Source organism: Pelobates fuscus, chromosome 9 (genome assembly GCF_036172605.1).
Source record: "Pelobates fuscus isolate aPelFus1 chromosome 9, aPelFus1.pri, whole genome shotgun sequence".
Classification (NCBI taxonomy): Eukaryota; Metazoa; Chordata; class Amphibia; order Anura; family Pelobatidae; genus Pelobates; species Pelobates fuscus.
The window spans coordinates 51,746,519-51,766,811 of NC_086325.1; the positions used below are offsets into that span (position 1 = coordinate 51,746,519).

Genomic DNA, 20,293 nt, shown 5'->3' on the forward strand with positions numbered 1-20,293 from the left:
GAGGCTCATTTACAATGCCTGGGGTTTTCAGTTATTCCTGTGTGTCTGTAAAGGCAGTCCTTATCTTTACATTTTATGTGTTATGTTATATTGCATTAAATTAAATCACTGAAGGAGGTCGAGGATGAAAAATGAGCTTTTGATATGTTGTATGATTTATCAATATACCCAGCTCTGCAAAGCTGTAGGGGGGCAGAAGACAGCGTACAAGATATGATTTTTTGTTCCTTCTTCTCTTGATGTCATACCTGGTAAAAAATACAAATATACTTCATCATTCAGACAAATAAGTGTGACGTGTAATGCTGCAGAGGTTTAACATTCAAGGGAATCACAGAATTGTGTCGCAAAATACATGCTTCGGGTACACAGTCCCTGCAATAAGAATTCTCTCAGGTGTATTTCATGGGACATACTAATCACTCCTGATAAATCTTATCTAGTAATAGGTTATCCACTATAGCTGTAAAGTATCAGTTTTTGCTACATTTTTATCAAGAAGATATTACAATATTGATAGATGCAGCAGAGTTTTTTATTTTTTTGCAATCTGCATGAAAATGATTTGACAGAAACCTGGGGGAGTGAACTCAAAGCCACCTTGCAGCATACAATCTACAACCTACTGTAGTGGTCATGGTGCTTGCCACATTCGTGTTAGGCCTTTCTTGCAAACTGTTTGATAGGTTTACTTTAACCTTGTTATTACTTCTCATTCTAGCATAGAATTGCAGGGGAAGTTGGAGCCAAAGGTCACAGTAAGCAGATATTGTGTTTTAGATCACATCCTTCCTTTATGAAATACCAGTGTTCTCTAAAACTGGTCAGCCAGCCTTACCACATGGGGCTTATTCACTAAACAGCAAATGTTAGTGAACTGAAAACTGAATTGGAATACTGGCACTAAGTAACAAGGTGTCACATAAATTAGCTGCTAGTCTAAAGGCTATGGGTGGATTAGACCAGGCACCAGGGGTGCCCAAGAGGTAGATCCCCAGATGTTTTTTTTTTCAAACTACAGCTTCCATGATGCTTTGTCATTCTAAATTTACGCAAAGCATCATGGGAGTTGTAGTTTGAAAAAAAAACATCTCAGGATCTACCTTTTGGGCACCACAGGACTAGACTTCACTTGCCTTAGAATGATGGGAATTCTAACCCACAACATTTTAAATACCACATGAACTAATACCAGCTACTCTTTTTAAATTGGGACATATCCGCTTTGCTCAAATTACCATAGGCAGTACCAAAAAAACAACAACACATTTTAGCATGTTTTAAAAGAATATAATGCCAAGGTCTTACCCACAATCTTTATAAATGTATATAAGATAAATCATTGTTTTCAATGGGAACTCAGCTTCTGAGTAGAACATGGCGAGTAACAGAATGGAGAGTTATGTTAACATCAAAAACATAATGAAAATGGAGGCACTCTCTACCTAGGTCAGGTGTGTGTACTTGCTCTTTTTATTTCACCTCATTAAACATTTCAGCAGTGTTTATTGGGGTGAATAAGCTGTGAAATGAGAAAACCAGAAACCTGTCAGTTCTGCTTTATTTGCTTCAGTTAGATATTTTTTCGAGTTGTACACTTTTAAATCAAACAGCACAATAAAACGATGTTTGCATGAATCACAATTAACATTGTATTCCACCACATCCAGCCTGTTTAGCTCAGCAGTGCCACATAGTGGCCTCTAGCAATGGTTTGTGAAATCAGCTGTGTTTACAGCATAACGTAATCTGAATGGGAGTTATCACTATGCCAGTATATAAAGCATTATAAACAAGGGTAAAATAGCATTGATACTAAAAGTGTTTTTCAAATAATTCAAACACAATATATATATATATATATATATATATATATGAAATGTTTTTTGTTTATTCTTTCTTTAATATACATAAATAGAACCCTGGAAATATAACAGTGAATACAATGTAATATCACTTTCTTCAGACCCACTTTCAGAGTTGTGTCTGATTTTTCAGTGCCCTCACTCTGCATACAGTCCCTATTAGATACCAGGGAAGTCACACTTCTGTGACAAAAACCCCCCCCAAAAAACAAAACCTGTTGTTAAATATGTTTTTGTGTATGAGTAATTGTGTGTTTATATTTGTATGTCTATGGTGGTGTGTGGTACTATGTATCTGCTTGCTTTTATGTGTCATAGCGTGTGTGTGTTTTATAGAGAAGTTTTAAGCTCACACAGGGACCTAGAAGTGTTTCCAGTTTGGACTCCCACTGATTCTCAACATAGGAATGGTGCACTGGTTCGAGCATAATTCATTATTTCAAGGCCCCTGTCTAACACTTGGGCTTTGGGTAACCAACTAATGTCACTTTATCCCCTTCAGGACCGGCCTGTTTTTGCGATGTTTGTACGTTAAGGACCAGAGCAGTTTTAACACTTTTGTGGTGTTTGTGTTTAGCTGTAATTTTCCGCTCTCTCATTTACGGTTCCCATACAAGTTATATATTGTTTTTTTCACGACAAGAAGGGCTTTCTTTACATACCAGTATTTATATTATGTCATATATTGTATTTAAAAAAAATAATAAAATATGGTGAAAAAAAAACAAAACATGTTTTTGGACTTTTACTTGAAAAATCTTTTACTTATCTACAAAAGCTAATGAAAAAAACTGCTAAATAGATTCAAAATTTTGTCCCGAGTTTAAAAACACCCAGTGTTTACATGCTTTATTGCTTTTTTTTGCAAGTTATAGGCCTATAAATACAAGTAGGAAATTGCTGTTTCAATATATATATATTTTAAATGTATCAATAGTGACATTGTTACACCGTTATCTGTCATAAATCCCCGAAACACACCTAACATGTACATATTTTTTAAAGTAGACAACCCAGGGTATTTAAAATGGGGTATGTCCAGTCTTTTTTAGTAGCCACCTAGTCACAAACACTGGCCAAAGTGAGCATTTATATTTGTTTGTGTGTTAAAAATGCAAAAAACGCTAACTTTGGCCGGTGTTTGTGACTAAGTGGCTACTAAAAAAGGCTGAACATACCCCATTTGCAATACCTTGGGTTGTCTTCTTTTGCAAATGGTATGCCATCATGGGGCTAATTCTCATTCCTTGGCTACCATACGCTCTCAAAGGCAACCTAACCAATCTGACAAATTTCAATAAAAAAAAAAAGTAAAATCAAGCCTTATATTTGACCCTGTAACTTTCACAAACACTATAAAACCTCTACATGTGGGGTACTGTTATACTCAGGAGACTTCGCTGAACACAAATATTAGTGTATCAGAACAGTAAAATATATCACAGCAATAATATCCTCAGTGAAAGATCTGTTTGTGTGTGAAAAATGCAAAAAACTTCACTTTCACTGACAATATCATCGCTGTGATATGTTTTACTGTTTTGAAACACTAATATTTGTGTTCAGCGAAGTCTCCCGAGTAAAACAGTACCCCCATGTACAGGATTTAGGGTGTCATAGAAAGTTACAGGGTTAAGCACAGTGCTAGCAAATTAAATTATCTGGACTTTTGGCCTGGGTTGGCAGGCAGGTCCCTCAAATTGCAATCATTAAAATTACTTAATTAGGTAAAAATATTACATAAATATGCACGTAGAATTTTAATATATATACATATTTATATATTTGACGTCTACGTGTATATTTATGAAATTATTAATGTAATTTTGTATGTGGACATATGTATATTTCGTATTATTTTTATTTATTTATTTATACATAGATATATATATCATTACATTCTAAGTGTATTTTGATATAAATATATATATATCAATATCAAAACACTGTTAGAATAAAATTGAATATATATATATAATTTTTTTTTAATTATTAAAAATTATTTTTATTTTTTGTTATTTATTTTTATTAACATATTATTTGTATTTTATAATAATATATATATATACCATATATATAGTTATTATATATATTGTATATATTCGTGTGTAATTTAAATATAAGTGTATTTTTATATTAATATACGTATATATAAATATAAAAATACACTTAGTGTGACATTATATATATGATATATATACATATATTATATATAGGTATATATAGATATAATACATGTGTGTATATATAGCATATATATATATACACATATTATTATTTTTTACACTGATTGTTTTTTTTTTTACTTTATTTTATGATTTTTTACTTGCAGGGAGACTGCCTGTCAGCACAGACAGTCCCCCTGCAGGCAGATACAAAGACCCCTATTGTGGTCATGTGATCGAGTGATCACATGGCCGTGGGGTCCTGATCTGCCGAGGGGGGACTGCCCGGGCAGACAGGCAGTCCCCCTGGACCGGGAGGAGAGCTGATCGCCGCCGTGGGACCGACGGCGATCAGGTAAGTTGCCCAAAACCGTTATGACGGTTCAGGACCGTCAGCGGTCCAAACGCACGTTTTGCCGCTGACGGTCCTGAACCGTCAGCGGTCCTTAAGGGGTTATGGTTAATCTTGCTCTCGTCTGGCTGTACCTGTGCTGTGGTGACTGGTGAAGTTTAAAGATGACGGGGTACTAGAATATACTTTCTCAATTTGACTTCACCCCATGATGCTGTTAGTCAATGACAGAGATTGGGATTTTTTTTTTACATGTACCCCTAAAAATTGACTTGATTAGTTGCACAGGCTCTCAGCACCATAAACAGACATCAGTAAGTGTTTGGGGAGAGGAAAAGTAAAAGTGAAGAACTTATGACAGACACACATTTATCATTAGTCATAAAATTGGGGGGTTGCCAGGGCCGGTGCAAGGATTTTTGCCGCCCTAGGCAAAAGTAAAGTTTGCCGCCCCCCCCCCATATGACATCACAATGCCCCACCCATATGATCTGCCATGTTAACTAACGCAAGTGCAGCAGTGCCGCCGTGTTTACATTAAAAGGCCTGCAGGGACAGGCTATAGACACCAGAACCACTACATTAAGCGGAAGTGGTTCTGGGGACTACAGTGTTTCTTTAATGTGAGGTAAATTATAGATTAGTGCCACGAATAATATACTAGATTGCCTACTTACAACCAGATGAGGATGATGATGGGCTCTAGCTGCAGTCTGGCTCCACTGGTCTGGTGTAGAACAGGCTCTCTGGAGGCTGTTTGTAACTGTGGTCACGAAAATCAATGTTCTGGGAGAACGGGAAGCAGCTCCATTTTTTTAACGCCCTTTACACAGCTCAAGATCTGGGACCCAGGGTCCACCTTCATGTTCCACCAATGAGTTTGTTCACATGAGGTGGAGTAGGGGGTGTCCTGATATGTGTGTAAGGAATGCATTGTGTGAATCTGTGTTTGTATGTGTAAGGGCTGCAAGGTGTGTTTCTGTGTATGTACGGGATGCAGTGTGTGCGCCTGTAAGGGGTGCATTGAGTGTGTGTAAGGAATGCATTGTGTGTAAGGGTTGCATTGCTTGTGTGTGTGTGTCTGTGTGTGTAATGCATTGTGTGTTTTTCTGTGTGCAAGGGGTGCATTGTCTTTGTGTGTAAGGGGTGCATTGTGTGTGATGGATGTCAATCTCATCCCCCTCCCTTGTCACTCTCTTCTCCCCCTCCCCGCCTTGTCACTCTCTTCTCCCCCTCCCCGCCTTGTCCCTCTCTTCTCCCCCCCTTGTCCCTCTCTTCTCCCCCTCCCTTGTCCCTCTCTTCTCCCCCTCCCTTGTCCCTCTCTTCTCCCCCTCCCTTGTCCCTCTCTTCTCCCCCTCCCTTGTCACTCTCTTCTCCCCTGCTTGTCCCTCTCTTCTCCCCCTCCCTTGTCACTCTCGTCTCCCCCGTTGTCACTCTCTTCTCCCCTCCCCACTCTCTTCTCCCCTCCCCACTCTCATTCCCCCTCCCAACCCCGTCAATATCCCTCCCTGTCAATTTCTTCCCCCCCACCTTCCCTGTCAATTTATTCCCCCCCACCCTCCCTGTCAATTTATTCCCCCCACCCTGCCTGTCAATTTATCCCCCCGTCCATTTATTCCCCCCTCCCTTTCAATTTATTTCCCCCACCCTCCCTGTCAATTTATTCCCCCCACCCTCCCTGTCAATTTATTCCCACCCTACTCCCTGTCAATTTATTCCCCTCCCTTTCCATTTATCCCTCCCTCCCTTTCCATTTATTCCTCCCCTCCCTTTCAATGTATTCCCCTCCACTCCCTGTCAATTTATTCCCCCTCCCCCTTTCCATTTATTACCCCACCTCCCTTTCCATGTATTCCCCCCTCTCCCTTTCCATTTTTTTCCATTTATTCCCCCCTCCCTTTCCATTTATTTCCCCCCCCTCCCTTTCAATTTATCTCCCCCCCCTACCTCTATTGTAGCGTGGCCGAGCCCTGTATGATCCGTTGGTACAGGGAGCATCTGTCTCCTGTACCCGGCCGGACTAAAAGAAAGTGCACACTTCCTGTTAGTGTGCACTTCCTGTTAGTCCGGCCGGGTACAGGAGACAGATGCTCCCTGTACCCATGGACCATATAGGGTTCGGCCACGCTACAGTGTGGGAGTGACAGGAGGGAGCGCTGAGCGCAACCTCCTGTCAGCCCCTCTCTTTATGCTGCGCCCGGGCGGTGCGCCCTCATGGACGCACCGTTACCGGGCAAAGCTGCAGCCGCCTGAGGCTCTCTAAAGAGCGCTTGGGCGGCTGCAGCATGAGGGGGGCCGGTGCTCCTGGCGGCGCCCCTTCCCAAGGGGCGCCCTAGGCGGCTGCCTAGTCCACCTTACAGCTAGCGCCAGCCCTGGGGGTTGCCCCACTTAACCCCGTGGACAAATCTCGCCGTCTGTGTGCAACAATCTGTATTTGTGTCTGAGGGTCTATGAATAATGCAACTGTGTGTCTGTGAGTCTGTGTTTGGGAGCAGTCAGAAGGAGTGAAAGAACTCTAACCTTTTGATGCCAGCCCAGGCTGTCTGCGTCAGGACAACCAGGCCTACCAAGGAAGAAAAAAATATATATTTTTATTTATTTTTATTTTAAATAGCACAACTAAGAGCTCCGTGACAAATGTGTCAGTTCCACTTAAAAAAACAAAACAAAACAAAAAACAGTTCTTTAGGAATGTTAATTTCAATAATTAAATAATGTTTTATAGTTCAATAAAAATCACTGACGTTCTGCATGATGATTTTTATGTGCCCACCGTTAGAGGAAAAATATTGCCACTTTACTATAACTACACCTCCAAAAATCTAACCTGAATTTTTCGGTTTTTTTTTTTTTTCATATTTTTTGTATTTATTAATTTTTTTATTCAGTCTTTGATCGATGTTAATAAGAGTGTTCATTTAAAACATAGCGTCCCACTTCCAACTGCTTTCACCGCGGAGCTACAAGAGTCCAATAATACAATTGAAAGTGACATAACTTCAGCGACTGTCACTCAAACAGAATGACACACGACAGATGTGATAATACTTTAATACACTTGGCTACCATCAGGCCCTAGAGCAATAAATGTTCCCTATGACTTCTCTTTCAAAGCATTATAAAATAATGCACATATATAATAAAACGCAAGTGCCTATTTAAAAATGATGTAAAACGATGCTGTCACAATGCCAAGTGAGTTTCATATCAATGCAGTCTCTCTTGTGTTCCAAAAGTGGTTAAATCTCAAATTGCCCTATTTTAGGCGGTAATTACATATATATCTTGCACCCAAGCATTTCTAGGAGCTGTACAAAGTTGATATTATAATGATAGTTTCCTTTTTATTTATTTATCTCTCTTCTCTCCGTACATTCAATTTTCCCATGGAAAACAAGTAAAATATTTACATCCTTTCTCTAGCCAGAGGCATACTAAAGATTGATGTGTCTCTCTTAAGGTATAGCTAACATTTAAACATTCAGTTACCAGGAGACTGTCAATATAGTGCATACCCTATATGGTAGTGAAAGAGTTAAAGGAACACTTTAGGATCAGGAACACAATCACGTATTCCTGACCCTATAGTGTTAAAACCACCATCTAGCCCCCCTGACCTCCCCTTGCACTCCGCCCTAAATTAGTAAAATCTTACTTTTATTCAAATCTGCTGCTGCTGGCTCTGCCCCTGATCAGCCTGCTTGGCTAACATCATCAGAAGTGATTCTCTGAGCCAATCAGTATGCTTTCCCATAGGATTGTATGAGACTGTCAAGGAGGCAGATTAGGGTGAGAGCCAGCACAATTTAAACACAGCCCTGGTCAATCACCATCTCTTCATAGAGATGTATTGAATCAATGCATATATATGAGGAAAGTTCAGCGTCTCCATACACTGGGCCGCACTGCCCCAGGAAGCACCTCTAGTAGCCATATGAGGAGTGGCCAGTGCATGTATCCCATTTTCTCTGGAAAGACAGTGTTTACTGCAAAAAGTTTACAGGGACTGATTTTACTCACCAGAACAAATACATTAAGCTTTACTTGTTCTGGTTACTGTAGTGTCCCTTTAAGTCGTGGACAATAGAATGCTAAGTGTAGCTCCCTCTTAGGAATGGAAATGGTTAAATGCTAACGTATAGACCACAGGTAGACTAAAGTAGACCTGTCAGCAGTTTAGGATCTGCACTGACAGATTACCTCTACAATGCCAAAAATTGTATCGCATTATGAGAATGAAAGATTTACGTGAGTGCCTTGCTCATGAAAGTTGAAAAGATGCTCTACCTTCCTTCATCAGTGTGCTGATGGATTCATTTTTAACTTTGGTGTAGATCTAAGAATTCCTAGCAGATCCAATTTAGTGTGCAGCAATTTACTCTATATTTCTGGTGAATGGATAAGGTTTAGCAATAATGAACGCTTGCAAATTGATCTAATGTTCTCATCCAAGCTCCTGCCTTTTTATCGATATGAGATAAAAGGATTGTACCCTAAGAAAAGTGCTGAAGTAAAGAGGCTTCAGCGGGATTTCGGTTTAACATTCTCATTGTCTTTGTATAAACATAATTCTTTCTCGCGTATTGCATTTTAGCTGATAGCACTCCAAAGAACTGCTCTTGAACGTGCAATTGTCCTGTTCGCATGTTTCTGCAGCTCGTCGATAATCCCTTGGGATTTGTGCACTAAATGCTTTGTGCATTAAAATCAACTCTCTTTTTCAGTGGAATTGTACTGTGACTATGGGGAATTTTTTTCTCTATGTCTTTTTTTATATAATATTGTAAAGCATCAATTGTTAGAAACTCAAAGTGAATATCGAATTCAAAAAAACTTCAAGTACCCAGAAGCTAATCTGCAGGTACTGTGTTCAAAGGTGTTGTATCCAGAAGCAACTGGGACTTTAGCCGAAAGGTAATAGAGAGGTAGAGATAAGTTTTGACATTTCTGAGTTATGTCCCCTCCTTCCTACCCATGAACAGCGTGCTCCTTCTTCTGTCTGGGATCTCAATGAAAGCATAGTTAGATACAAGCACACACAGCACTGCCAGGTATTCAATGCAGTCCTGATATGCTACCTAATAGAAGGGTGTGCACCAACGTTTAGTTCCCCAGCACCCCCTCCACCCCCCACAGTTTGTTGGGGGCACCAATTATTTCCTCCTAAGTGGACTGGTGGAGCACTATTCAACTAAACATTATGTTTATAGTACACAGGTGTTCTGAGAAGCTGCTGCCCTATGTAATAATACAAAATTATAATACTTATAAATAAATAAAAAAAAATAAGTATATATAATATATACAGTTGATCCCAACCAGTCGTAGAGATCTAGGGTGAAATATCACCACAAACGGAACTTCAGCTCCCACAGTCCCCCCTCCCTTACAATGCCAAAGGCTTCATTAACTAATATATTATTTTACACCTCTAAAACTCTAATACCAGTGAAAAAGGGGGCTTGGATCACAGCTTTGTTGGGGAGAGTGTATCCAACATTTATATTAAACCAATCGACTTCACCCTTTTGTGAAGAATGTAGGGTTTTTTATAATTTATTTAGGCTATTAAGAAATGGACAATCAAGAGAGTTGACAGTACGTGCAATTTTTTTTGGATTTACTTGTCACAATAATTTCCATCGTAAAAAAGGAGCTATAAGTCTGTTTTCTGTGAAAACCGCCCCGCCCTGTTGATAATGAAACATTTAATTTCTCACCGTTCCCAGGCAAGCAACGTTTTCATCCTGCCTGTATTTTCCTTGTAGGCATGAAAAATTAGACTTACTAATACTAGTTACAATATTGCAGATAATATTCTTCCTAAAAAAAAAGGTTAGAACACTTACATCACAGGTACATCACAGAATATAGAAAAAAAGACATTCTGGGTTTGAATTCACTACAATTTGCTGCTTAGTGGATAAGTAATGTTATATTTGTAGGAGCTAGGTGGAATAACTTGTATTTAAATGTGTTTTAGGAGGATTTAAGGAGAATCACCCACGGCAGAATTATCCCCAGCAATTCAAAAAGCCTCAAAACGCAAATCTAGACTCACAAAAGATTTCGGTAGGTTTTATATCTGCACAAAATCTGCATGTTATATGCAAGCAAAAAGAAAATACACTTTTTTTTTAAAAAAAAAAAAGCGTATTAATTTCTGATATAAGTGCCTTGCTTCCCATTTTAATTCTGTAATTGGCTTCCATTTCTGACACCCATATAATCATCCTGGGGTCTCTTACACTCGTTACTCTAAAGCAATTTGGGCCTACAATTTTAAAATCAGTTTATTCTCTAAACAAGGGTTGCCCAAAAGGCATGCAAAGCATCATGGGAGTTGTAGTTTTACAACATCTGGGGATCTACCTATTGGGCACCCCTGCTCTAACATATATGCCTGACCTTGACACTACAGGTGGGGATGTTACCCATAATACGATGCAAGCCTAGCAAAAATGTAGCAAACGCAATTCTGTGCAGTGTATGTGTCTGCCATATCTAGTTAGATTGGAAAACAGAAAATGTTGTATTTGGTACCAAGCTAATACCAGGATATTGAGTTAAAAATGGTTCTATTCTCGTATAATTGCACTAATATGTTTTTTATTTTTATACTAGAGTCCCAATGTCTTGGCTAAAGGTAAAGACAGCAATAACTTTCACTTGAAAGCTTCGTGTTACTCTTCCTCCAGCGATGAGATTGGTAGCAGCGATGATGATATCCAGCATAAACGGTAGGTTTTTAGTTTACAAAATGTAATAACAATTGGTGTTTTTTCAATGAACTAGGAATCTCGAAAAATTGATGCGGACACTGCCAAAATAACCAACCTGAGACTATAGCTAAAGTGGACAAATCTGTCTTGAAAACAGTTCAGCTATTTGAGTTTGAAATTTTGCATTTTTTATTATTTCCAAAGAGGAAAAGCTTTTTAAAGGGAGAACACAGTAATAGCCTGATTTAAATGGCTGACATACCTTTACACAACACAATATGCAACATATAAATGTTTATAATGATATTTTTGTAAAACAAAGAAATTTAGTAAAAGGGCCAACAACCTGCACATAACATTCATGTTTCCTGGATCCAATCTCGCGGAAAGGTAGTGATTATATAAATGCCGCGTATGAACTATAGTATAACTCATGACTTTTGAGTACTTAGACCAATGTATGTTGGGCCACTGAGTCGGTACAACAAATCCGCTAGATATCTAGACAGACAAATAGAGTTGTTTCCTTATACACATTGTCAGTTTCACCCTGAAGGTGCTTCCAAACCCATTTTATGTCATTGTTTTCCCCGCCAATGATCATTTAATTTTTTCTGTTATTGTATAAAATTAGGCATGGACGTCACAGGGCTTTCAAAACCTATTCAGATTGAATGATAACAAGCTGTCCTGGAAGAAAAATATAATTACAAATCATAGGGAATTCTCCAAAAATGTATTTTGCAACAGAATATTTATTTAATTGTTTGACCAAAACAAAAATCTATGTAGCAACCTGCATTGTATAACCAATTAGTTTTGATAACAGCCCTCAAGGAAATGCTAATTGGTAATTGTGGGGAATGCAAACTTTATTCCTAGATGGCTGAAGAATAACTGGTTGTCGAATTTTTACAATTTGGCTATTTTAACTAAAAAGTGCGATTTTATGTGTCGGTTTCTACGGTATAACGAGTTTAATGAAGAAATGTTGTATGAAACTAATTAACCGTATATTTATGACTAATATTTACAGAGACATTTCTCACATGGTATTAATGCAATAGACTCCTTAAGATAAACTTAAAACTTCTAATTATTCATGCAAAACAGTATTACAGAGCACACGATAAAACCTGAATTAAAAGTTAATTATACCTGCACTTTTATGTTCATATTCCTGTTACATTCATTATGAACAAAACTAATATGCCAGCAAACAATCCATTAGTTATCTTGCACATGAAACCACTTTAATTTGGCAAGACAGTAAGTTTGAGGCTTTAAAAATGTGTGTTGTGATACATTTCATGTGCTGGTTAAACTGCCTCTGTTTCCAGGCAACCACTAAGCAATGGGATGCTGAATATTGCAAGGACAAGAGGTTCAGATGGAATCACAGAAAAACCCCAAATCAACATAACCGAAAGCAAGGTACTTATATCCAACACACAAACATGTCTTTAACCCCATCCGCTGTCAGGGGATACTGTTATACGCCAAACTAATCTTTCTTTGTAATATAACTTCTCTGTTAGGCACTGACATTGCATTAGAAAGGTAAAATTCAAATTTGGGAATTAATCAGGATGTGTTAGTGGTCAGGGGTCTAGCTTGTAAGCTCATTGAGCAGGGCCCTCAAACCCTCTGTTCCTGTGCGTCCATTTGTCTGGTTACAATTACGTGTCTGTTAGTCCACCCATTGTACAGCGCTACTGCATTTGCTGGTGCTTTATAAAGCTGGTGCTTTTACAAGTTCAGTGATATGCCTCAAATTAGCTATTTCCTTTTGGGACAATTTAGTGTCTGCCTATAAATAAGTAAGAATTCCAAGCAATGTACTAGATGATACATATATAAAAATACAAACAAAAAACACCAATTCCTTCAAAAATGACATTCGATTAACTTATTTTTTCTGCAATCTGATCTCCTGGGCATAACATTAAAACAGGTAGAAATAAATATCATCTCTGGGATCTTTGGGGCCCTCTCAATAGCAAGGGGATGTTATGTTACTCACATTTTTTGGAGCCTAACGTTATGACTCCTTTTGACAGCATGGAGTGGTATAATCCCCACTCCACGCATATAGGTTATGTGGTGTCTTCTCCAGAGTAAACATAAAATAAGAAAACAGCAATATAGTGCACCCTGCGTAAATTAGGTGGTAAAGTAAATGAAAACACAAGTATGCCTTAAGAGCAACATAGGGTTTTGCTCATTCCATAAAGCTTTGGTGGTACACTACCACCTAGGAGAACGATGTTCGGGGAGAATCTTGGATTCTGCACTTGTCACTCTGTCAAAACAGCTTTAATTTTATTGCTGATAAATCCAGTGGTTCCTACTCTGTCCTAATTGTCATTGACCATTCTCCTGCTTTCAACACTATTGATCAACAACTTCTTCTAATACTGCATAATGTCGGTCTACAAGATTCTGCTCTCTCCTAGTTCTCCTCCTACCTTTCCCGGCGCTCTTCTAGGGTTTTTTCCTCTGGGTTCTACCTCTTCTCTGCAACCCCTCTCTGTTGGTGTTCCCTTGCTCCTTTGCCTTCCAATATCACTTCTATGCAGATGACACGCAAATCTTTGCATCCTCTCCTGATCTCTCACCTTCCCTCTTGATTAGTGCCTCTGACTGTATCTAACTGGTCGGCTACTCACTTCCTCAAACTTACCCTGTCCAAAACAGAACTTCTTGTCTTTCCTCCCTCAAGTGTTGTTACTCCAGTGTCTGTCTCCCTCCATGTCAATGGCACTAACATCAGATCTACCTCACAGATTCTCTACCTAGCTGTTCTCTTTGACTCCAACACTCCTTCATTCCTCAAGTCCACTCAATCGCCAAATCCTGCTGCTTCCATCTCAAAATCATAGCGCACATCCACCCCTATTTAACAACGGATGCGGCTAAGGTGCTGGTCCATGCTGCCATCTTCCATCAACTTGACTGTTGAAACCCACTTTTCAGTGATCTTATACGTTCCCAACCTGCCCGTTACAATCTATAATGAATGCAGTGGCGAGGCTAATCTTCCTGTCTACCTGCACCTCCCACGCCTCCCCGCCCTACACTGGCTTCCCGTAAGATATAGAGCTCAATTTAAAATGTTGGTGCTTGATTACAAATCTCTAACTTGTCTATTGTACAGTGCTGCAGAATTTGTTGCCGCTTTATAAAAAATAATAATATAATACTCTCACAGTAAGTTTTGTTCCTGGGACATTTGAACAAGTGTTAAATACCACTAGGGGGCACCAGTGGTTCATTCATCTAGACCATTTCAACAGGTTGCAAGTGAACACCATGGCCAAAAGTTTGTCCTTGCAATTTAGTTATAAAAATGGTCGCCTGGAAGTACTTTTTGTAACAATTTGTTCAAGGTATAGATGGGCACTTTCAATGTGTTTTTAATGAAAGCACTGGCTCATTGCAAATTATTAGAACATATTTGTATTATTTTAATATATTTGAATGAATTGAATAGTGCTGGATTAAATAGCTATTTGTTTGGGTTTCATGTTTAACTGTTGTCACCATAATACATATATTGAACCTACAAAGGGTTTGGGATGCTTTGCAATACTGATTGTCAGAATCCAAAAAAAAATAATTTAAATTATTAAGATGAAAAAAGTTGATACATCCCAAGGGGAGGGTAAATACATTGAACATAATATCCAGTACTTTAAGTTTATGGCATCAGAAGACTCCTGTCATTCAATGAGATTAAATGGTTATGGAGCCTAGAAAGAAGAATAAATAATTTTATTTAATTGCCCAGTCAAAGCCCAGAGTGGTTAATATAAATACCTGTACATACAAATGCATTTTGCACATGTGAACAACATGCTTTTAGTGCATACCTTTTGGTACTAGGTTGATTAGGTTCCATCCATGCCTATGGTATAACATTATGCTAACTATGAATGTGTCTCGGGGTTCTGCTAACTAAAACCTAATGGTGCTTAAACCCATATCAAAACGTGATAACCTCCCTCAAGCCTGTATCAAAGGCCACTCCTCAATGCCATCCATTTACTCCAGCAGTACTTCATCCCTTATCCCCTCCCTAACATCCTTTTTGTCTCTCTTTCTATGTCAGCAGAGTATCTGGTAAGAATGTGTCGAGTCTGTCTGCGCTAGTTTGATTATCTGTCACCTACTATGAACTGATAAAGCTCTAGAACCTTGCCACATGAAGACATCCAAGGCTGGAAAAGTCCATTCTGGAGCTTTGTCCCTAAATATCCCCCTCCCCACCCTCCCCTAACAATGCCCATGATAGGCCCCGCATTACAATAAGGCACAGATCAAGGCCCTATTTGGCAATCTCTTAAAGTCATAAAAGTGGACAGGCGTTTAAAATTACATTTTGAATTGTGCCGATTAAATATAAGGTTGGTTTGTAATGTTGTTGTTTTTTTTTAAGGTAGAAATTGAACTCAGCAGATATCCTGCTTTAAACACTAATTGCTTTGGATAGCTAGGATTTTCTATCCTGTCTACAGTTTATTTTGTTATTGTTGTTTTTGTGTCTTTTTTATACAAGTACACTTGTCTGGTCATTATTTCCTATACTTTAAAAACTATAAGCATTATGCTTAGTCTTGTTCATCCTAACTTGTCTTAATAAGCTGAACTGGCATCTTCATGAGTATCTGGTACTTTGCTATATCAAATAATTCCTTTTAAGAACAAAAAAAAAGGTTTCAGAAAATGTAAGTTGAGTGATTTGTTTTTTTAGAAATCTGCAATATTGAATTGCGTAGTTCTGTATTATACAGAAAACTTTGCCTGCAGTCCATCACCTATACAACTGGGCCTAAATTATACCCTGCAGATTCCAACTACTGCACAATGCAAATTCTAAGCTTGTTTCACACAAGTGAGACTGGCTTTAGTATTTTATAGTATCCATCACATTTCATATAATCAATCTGTTAGATTATAAACATCGGGCAGTCAAAAGATTGATCTGGTATTATAAGAAGCTCACACATCAACCAAATGACTTTCATGGAGTGTATGCTAACATCTTTTATAAAAATAAAATAAAGGCCACTGAATGTTGTGGAAAAAAAAGGCTTTTTTTTGTGTGAAGTCTTTTCTGACGCCTGCCCGCTAAAAGCAGCCGTTGATTTTTGTATATAATTGTTGCATTTCTTCCATCCCAACTTAAAGTTCTTTCCTTTAATACTATATAATGCTAAAAGCTGGTATAGCACCCTTCAAGATCAAATGATATTCAATGGGAATTAAAGCACTTAAATGGAAATGTCACCGTTTTTATGACGTTCATGTGCAAATGTGAATGTGTATTTTTTTTTTCTTTATGTAATGTCTGTCACTTCCACTTATTGCTCATGCAGCCATAGCAATCTACAGAAGTAATGCATGTTTGTGGTAGGCTGAGAATGCTTATGTGATGCTATCACTGCCCCGTCACGTTCTGGATAAGTGTTATCAAGAGCAGAAGCAGCGGGGAAGTACCAGGGATGACCAGGGAACAAAATTAACCGTAAAACCCTAAGTAAATGGATTAACAGTGAACCGAATAATGGTGACAGGGCACTCCAGGAATTATGACCTGTTCAAAGAGATGAATCAGTTAGGATCCCCAGCATGTTCCTTTAACCCCTTAAGGACCAAACTTCTGACATAAAAGGGAATCATGACATGTCACACATGTCATGTGTCCTTAAGGGGTTAAAGATTTGGCAAAATACGTCACAATCTGGTTCAGTCCCGGTGTTCCGGCACTGTGAATAAGGAGGTGGAATAGAACTATGTTGCAATTCTACTCTTCAACGTATGCTATCTGTCTGCCGACTGCCAGGTTCTTGGTATTATGTATCTGCGTTAGTTATTTACTAAAGTGAGAATTGAATTTCAAATTTAAGACCAAAATAGCTGTGTTGGAAAGTTAGGCATCCATTTCGGCTACTTTAGTCTAAAATGTTTGAAATTCACATTGAATAAACCCTAATTTAATGTATATGAGTTTTCTACCTATGCTGTTATATCCTATTTCTCAGCTCTGGCAGTATTCATTGGCCCGGCTAGGTTACAGTGGCAGCATTACCTCTCTAATTGCTATCAGTCAGGTTACTTAATATTTCAGTTGGCTGCTTTGTCTTCTAACAGGCGGTCGGGAAGCAGAGTTGCAGCAGTAACAGCAGTAGCAGCAGTAGCAACAGCAACCATGGAATTTGGAACTCCTACAATCAAACGTATCTGTTGCCCGATCTCTTACAGCAGAGCCGGCCCTCAGAGACTCCAGTGAATCTGCACAAAACACCTCAAAAATGTCACAGACCTCTTGACAAATCTATTAATGATCAGGTGAAAACATTACATTGTATGTCTTGTTCTTCTCACTCGCCCGAAACACAGACAGGGAGAGAATGATCACTTGTCTTTCTGTTCGGAGGTCACCTTTTCAGTCCATGTGTAATCTTATTTTGTCTCACGAAGTTATCTCTAAAGCAAGGCTTGTCACGAAGCAAGATACCTGTTCTCTCTTCTATCAATCCTACTCACTAGAACCAAAACAGCTATCGAAATATAGGGCATGGGCACTTCTCCATGATATACAAAGAGAAAAAATACAATTGTTCAGATTATAATGCAAAGTGCATAATGTAATGGGAGATACATGTGTTTATCATTTGTATCTATCATAAACAAAGAAAATAGTTTGTGCCTCTTTTTGTGACTTTGTTAGGTGGTATAACAGAAACATCAATGGGTACTGCTCTTTTCGAATACATCACTTTTTCTTCCCAGCCAAAATAAATTATGATCTTAAAAGGACCAAGATGTTATTCAGTACTTTGAGTATTCTTTCAGTTTAGTTTGTCTTTTAGAGACATTTACTCTTACCTATATTGTTTATAAGGAATATTGCGAATTTAGTCAAGCCTATGGCAGGGGACATCATCAGAACAAGAAAATTAGATTAGAATATATTTTTGCATAAAGCTTATAAAATGAAATTTGAACTTATTAGTAAATCTATTTCCATATTATAAACCTGTCATTGAACAGGTTTACATTAAAGGGTTACTCAAACCAACGTGACCACTTTGGTAATTTGAAGTGGTCGTGGTGGTAGTAGAATGTACATGCAGTGTTTCTGTTTGAAACATTGCGCATACCGAGTTATTTTTAATGGTGTGCCAGGGGCTAGTTGCACCCCCAACACACGTGACTTAGGCATCCCAGAACTCCGGGCTGCCTAATGTCTATTCTGTGCATATTTTACATCTGTTGTCAGCATGCACAGCACGCTGGTCACAAATGTAGAAATCTTGCCCTGGACGGCAGAGTACTAGGGGAAGAACCAACCCTGTGGGCTCTCCTTCCACCTACCCATCTGTTCAATAACTGGGAGAAATCCTCCCTCATTGTCAAAGGACGTAAAATAAAAATATATATATAGCCCTTTTAAGCATCTTAGCTTAATTAGAGCAGCTCATCTTATTTAGAGCTCACTATAACAGATTGACCCATGTGGTGGTTAAAATATAGAGCACTTTACGCAACGGAACCAAATTTTGACTTCCTACCTTGGTAGCTAAACACGTATCTTAGTGAAAAGGTGAGTAGATGAAACTGGACTGTTCTAACAGTCCAATTCTATATTAATTGAAGTTACACTTCCATTTACTTCCTTGTTTTTTTTGTTTGTTTGTTTTTTTTAGACACCTAACAGTGAATCAGTGCAACCCAAAAACAGTTCATCGTCAACCACATCATTTAGTGCATTTATTGATCCAAGGCTCCTTCAGTTTTCTCCTCCAACAAGCCCGACAAGTTCTTGTAAGTAGAGACATACTCACCAGTTATCATTTGTGCTTTACAGGGTTATGACATTTATTATATAATCATAGATTAGTCCTAGGTCATTGATTCATTTTAGTCATTGTTTGACCCATCTCCATAACTGTACATCTCTGTAATTTTCTTCCTGTCAAGAAAATGTATTTAGACTGGCCAGACCATGAAGTCTACAGAAATACAATGCAAACTACAAATACATCAAAAGACAAAGGCTTTCAGCACTGATGTGCACATAGCTTATATTTACAAACACAAAGAAAGGGAACATTTTGTCCCCCCCCCGGGATGTTTAGCAAGCTGTTCGACCATCATGCATAACGGAACTAGACTAGGAGTAGAACAAGGAGGAAGGCTGAACTTGATGGACGCAAGTCTCTTTTCAGCTATCTAACTATGTAACTATGTAACAAAGAAAGAAAGTGGTTGCATGTGCAAAAATGCTAAGTTATATTTTAAAAGTGTGTGCGTAAAAACACAAATCCATTTGGGGGCCTGTATTCAGCTCTTCTCGTGGAAAACCTTGTATTAAACACAAAGTGAACAAGATGACCACAATATGTGGGGAAATATGGGCATGTCTAGAAAGAAGAGTGTGACTTGTATAACTGTAACTCAGAATAGCTTGTCATACGTAAATTGCAGCTAAGGAGTCACAATTTTCTACCATAAGCTCTAGGTTTTTTTGAAACACAAAGGATAACGAGTTAAAAGTGAAGGTATTGCACCCACACATCACTGAACTGATTTCTGATGAGGTTAAAATAATTCCTAATGTTTTACCGGAACATTCATAAATTGATCACATTGATAAACATAAAAAACACACTATAATATAAGTGTTTTTAATAAATTTAGTTTTCATTAATTTAGTAAAGCCTCAATTCATATAGATGCACTTTAACTGAATATAACGTAATTTCTGCTTTATAGTCTCTTTAATATGATATATATATTTTTTTTTTTCGTACATTTAAGACATTGTTAGAAGATGTACCTAAAATTCCTAAAATGCAAAGCAATAAATACATGTTTTCTCAAAAAAAAGAAATGTTAAGATTTTGGTTTAGTTTTTGCTTTTTCTCCTTACATAGCATGTAGCACAAAAGTGGAGCCTTCTCGGAGAGAAAACGCAAGGAAAGGATCAGTTGTCAACGTTAATCCGACAAATATCCGGCCTCAGAGTGACAGTCCGGAGATTCGAAAATATAAGAAGAAATTTAATTCTGAGATCCTGTGTGCTGCTCTCTGGGGTGAGTTTAATACCTGTGACCTTGATGTTCATAACCTGTACTTTTTTCATTCAGGATAAAACCGCATTTAGCCCTGATCAATGTTTGT

The 20,293-nt window shown here is 38.3% G+C and overlaps 1 protein-coding gene and 1 long non-coding RNA gene across 2 annotated transcripts in view; one reads left to right on the forward strand and one right to left on the reverse strand.

Moving 5' to 3' along the window:
* Positions 1-20,293, forward strand: part of NRK (Nik related kinase) — a 185,049-nt gene that overhangs the window by 114,833 nt on the left and 49,923 nt on the right. The window contains exons 20-25 of the mRNA XM_063431944.1: positions 10,366-10,454; positions 11,007-11,122; positions 12,445-12,538; positions 17,258-17,455; positions 18,817-18,934; positions 20,047-20,205. Coding sequence (XP_063288014.1) covers positions 10,366-10,454; positions 11,007-11,122; positions 12,445-12,538; positions 17,258-17,455; positions 18,817-18,934; positions 20,047-20,205 — 774 coding nt within the window. The remainder of the gene's footprint in view (positions 1-10,365; positions 10,455-11,006; positions 11,123-12,444; positions 12,539-17,257; positions 17,456-18,816; positions 18,935-20,046; positions 20,206-20,293) is intronic.
* Positions 101-20,131, reverse strand: LOC134572778 (uncharacterized). The gene is made up of 3 exons (XR_010085297.1): positions 20,043-20,131; positions 18,955-19,082; positions 101-248 (listed from the first exon to the last, which is right to left on the reverse strand). It is a non-coding gene; the product is annotated as an uncharacterized LOC134572778 (long non-coding RNA).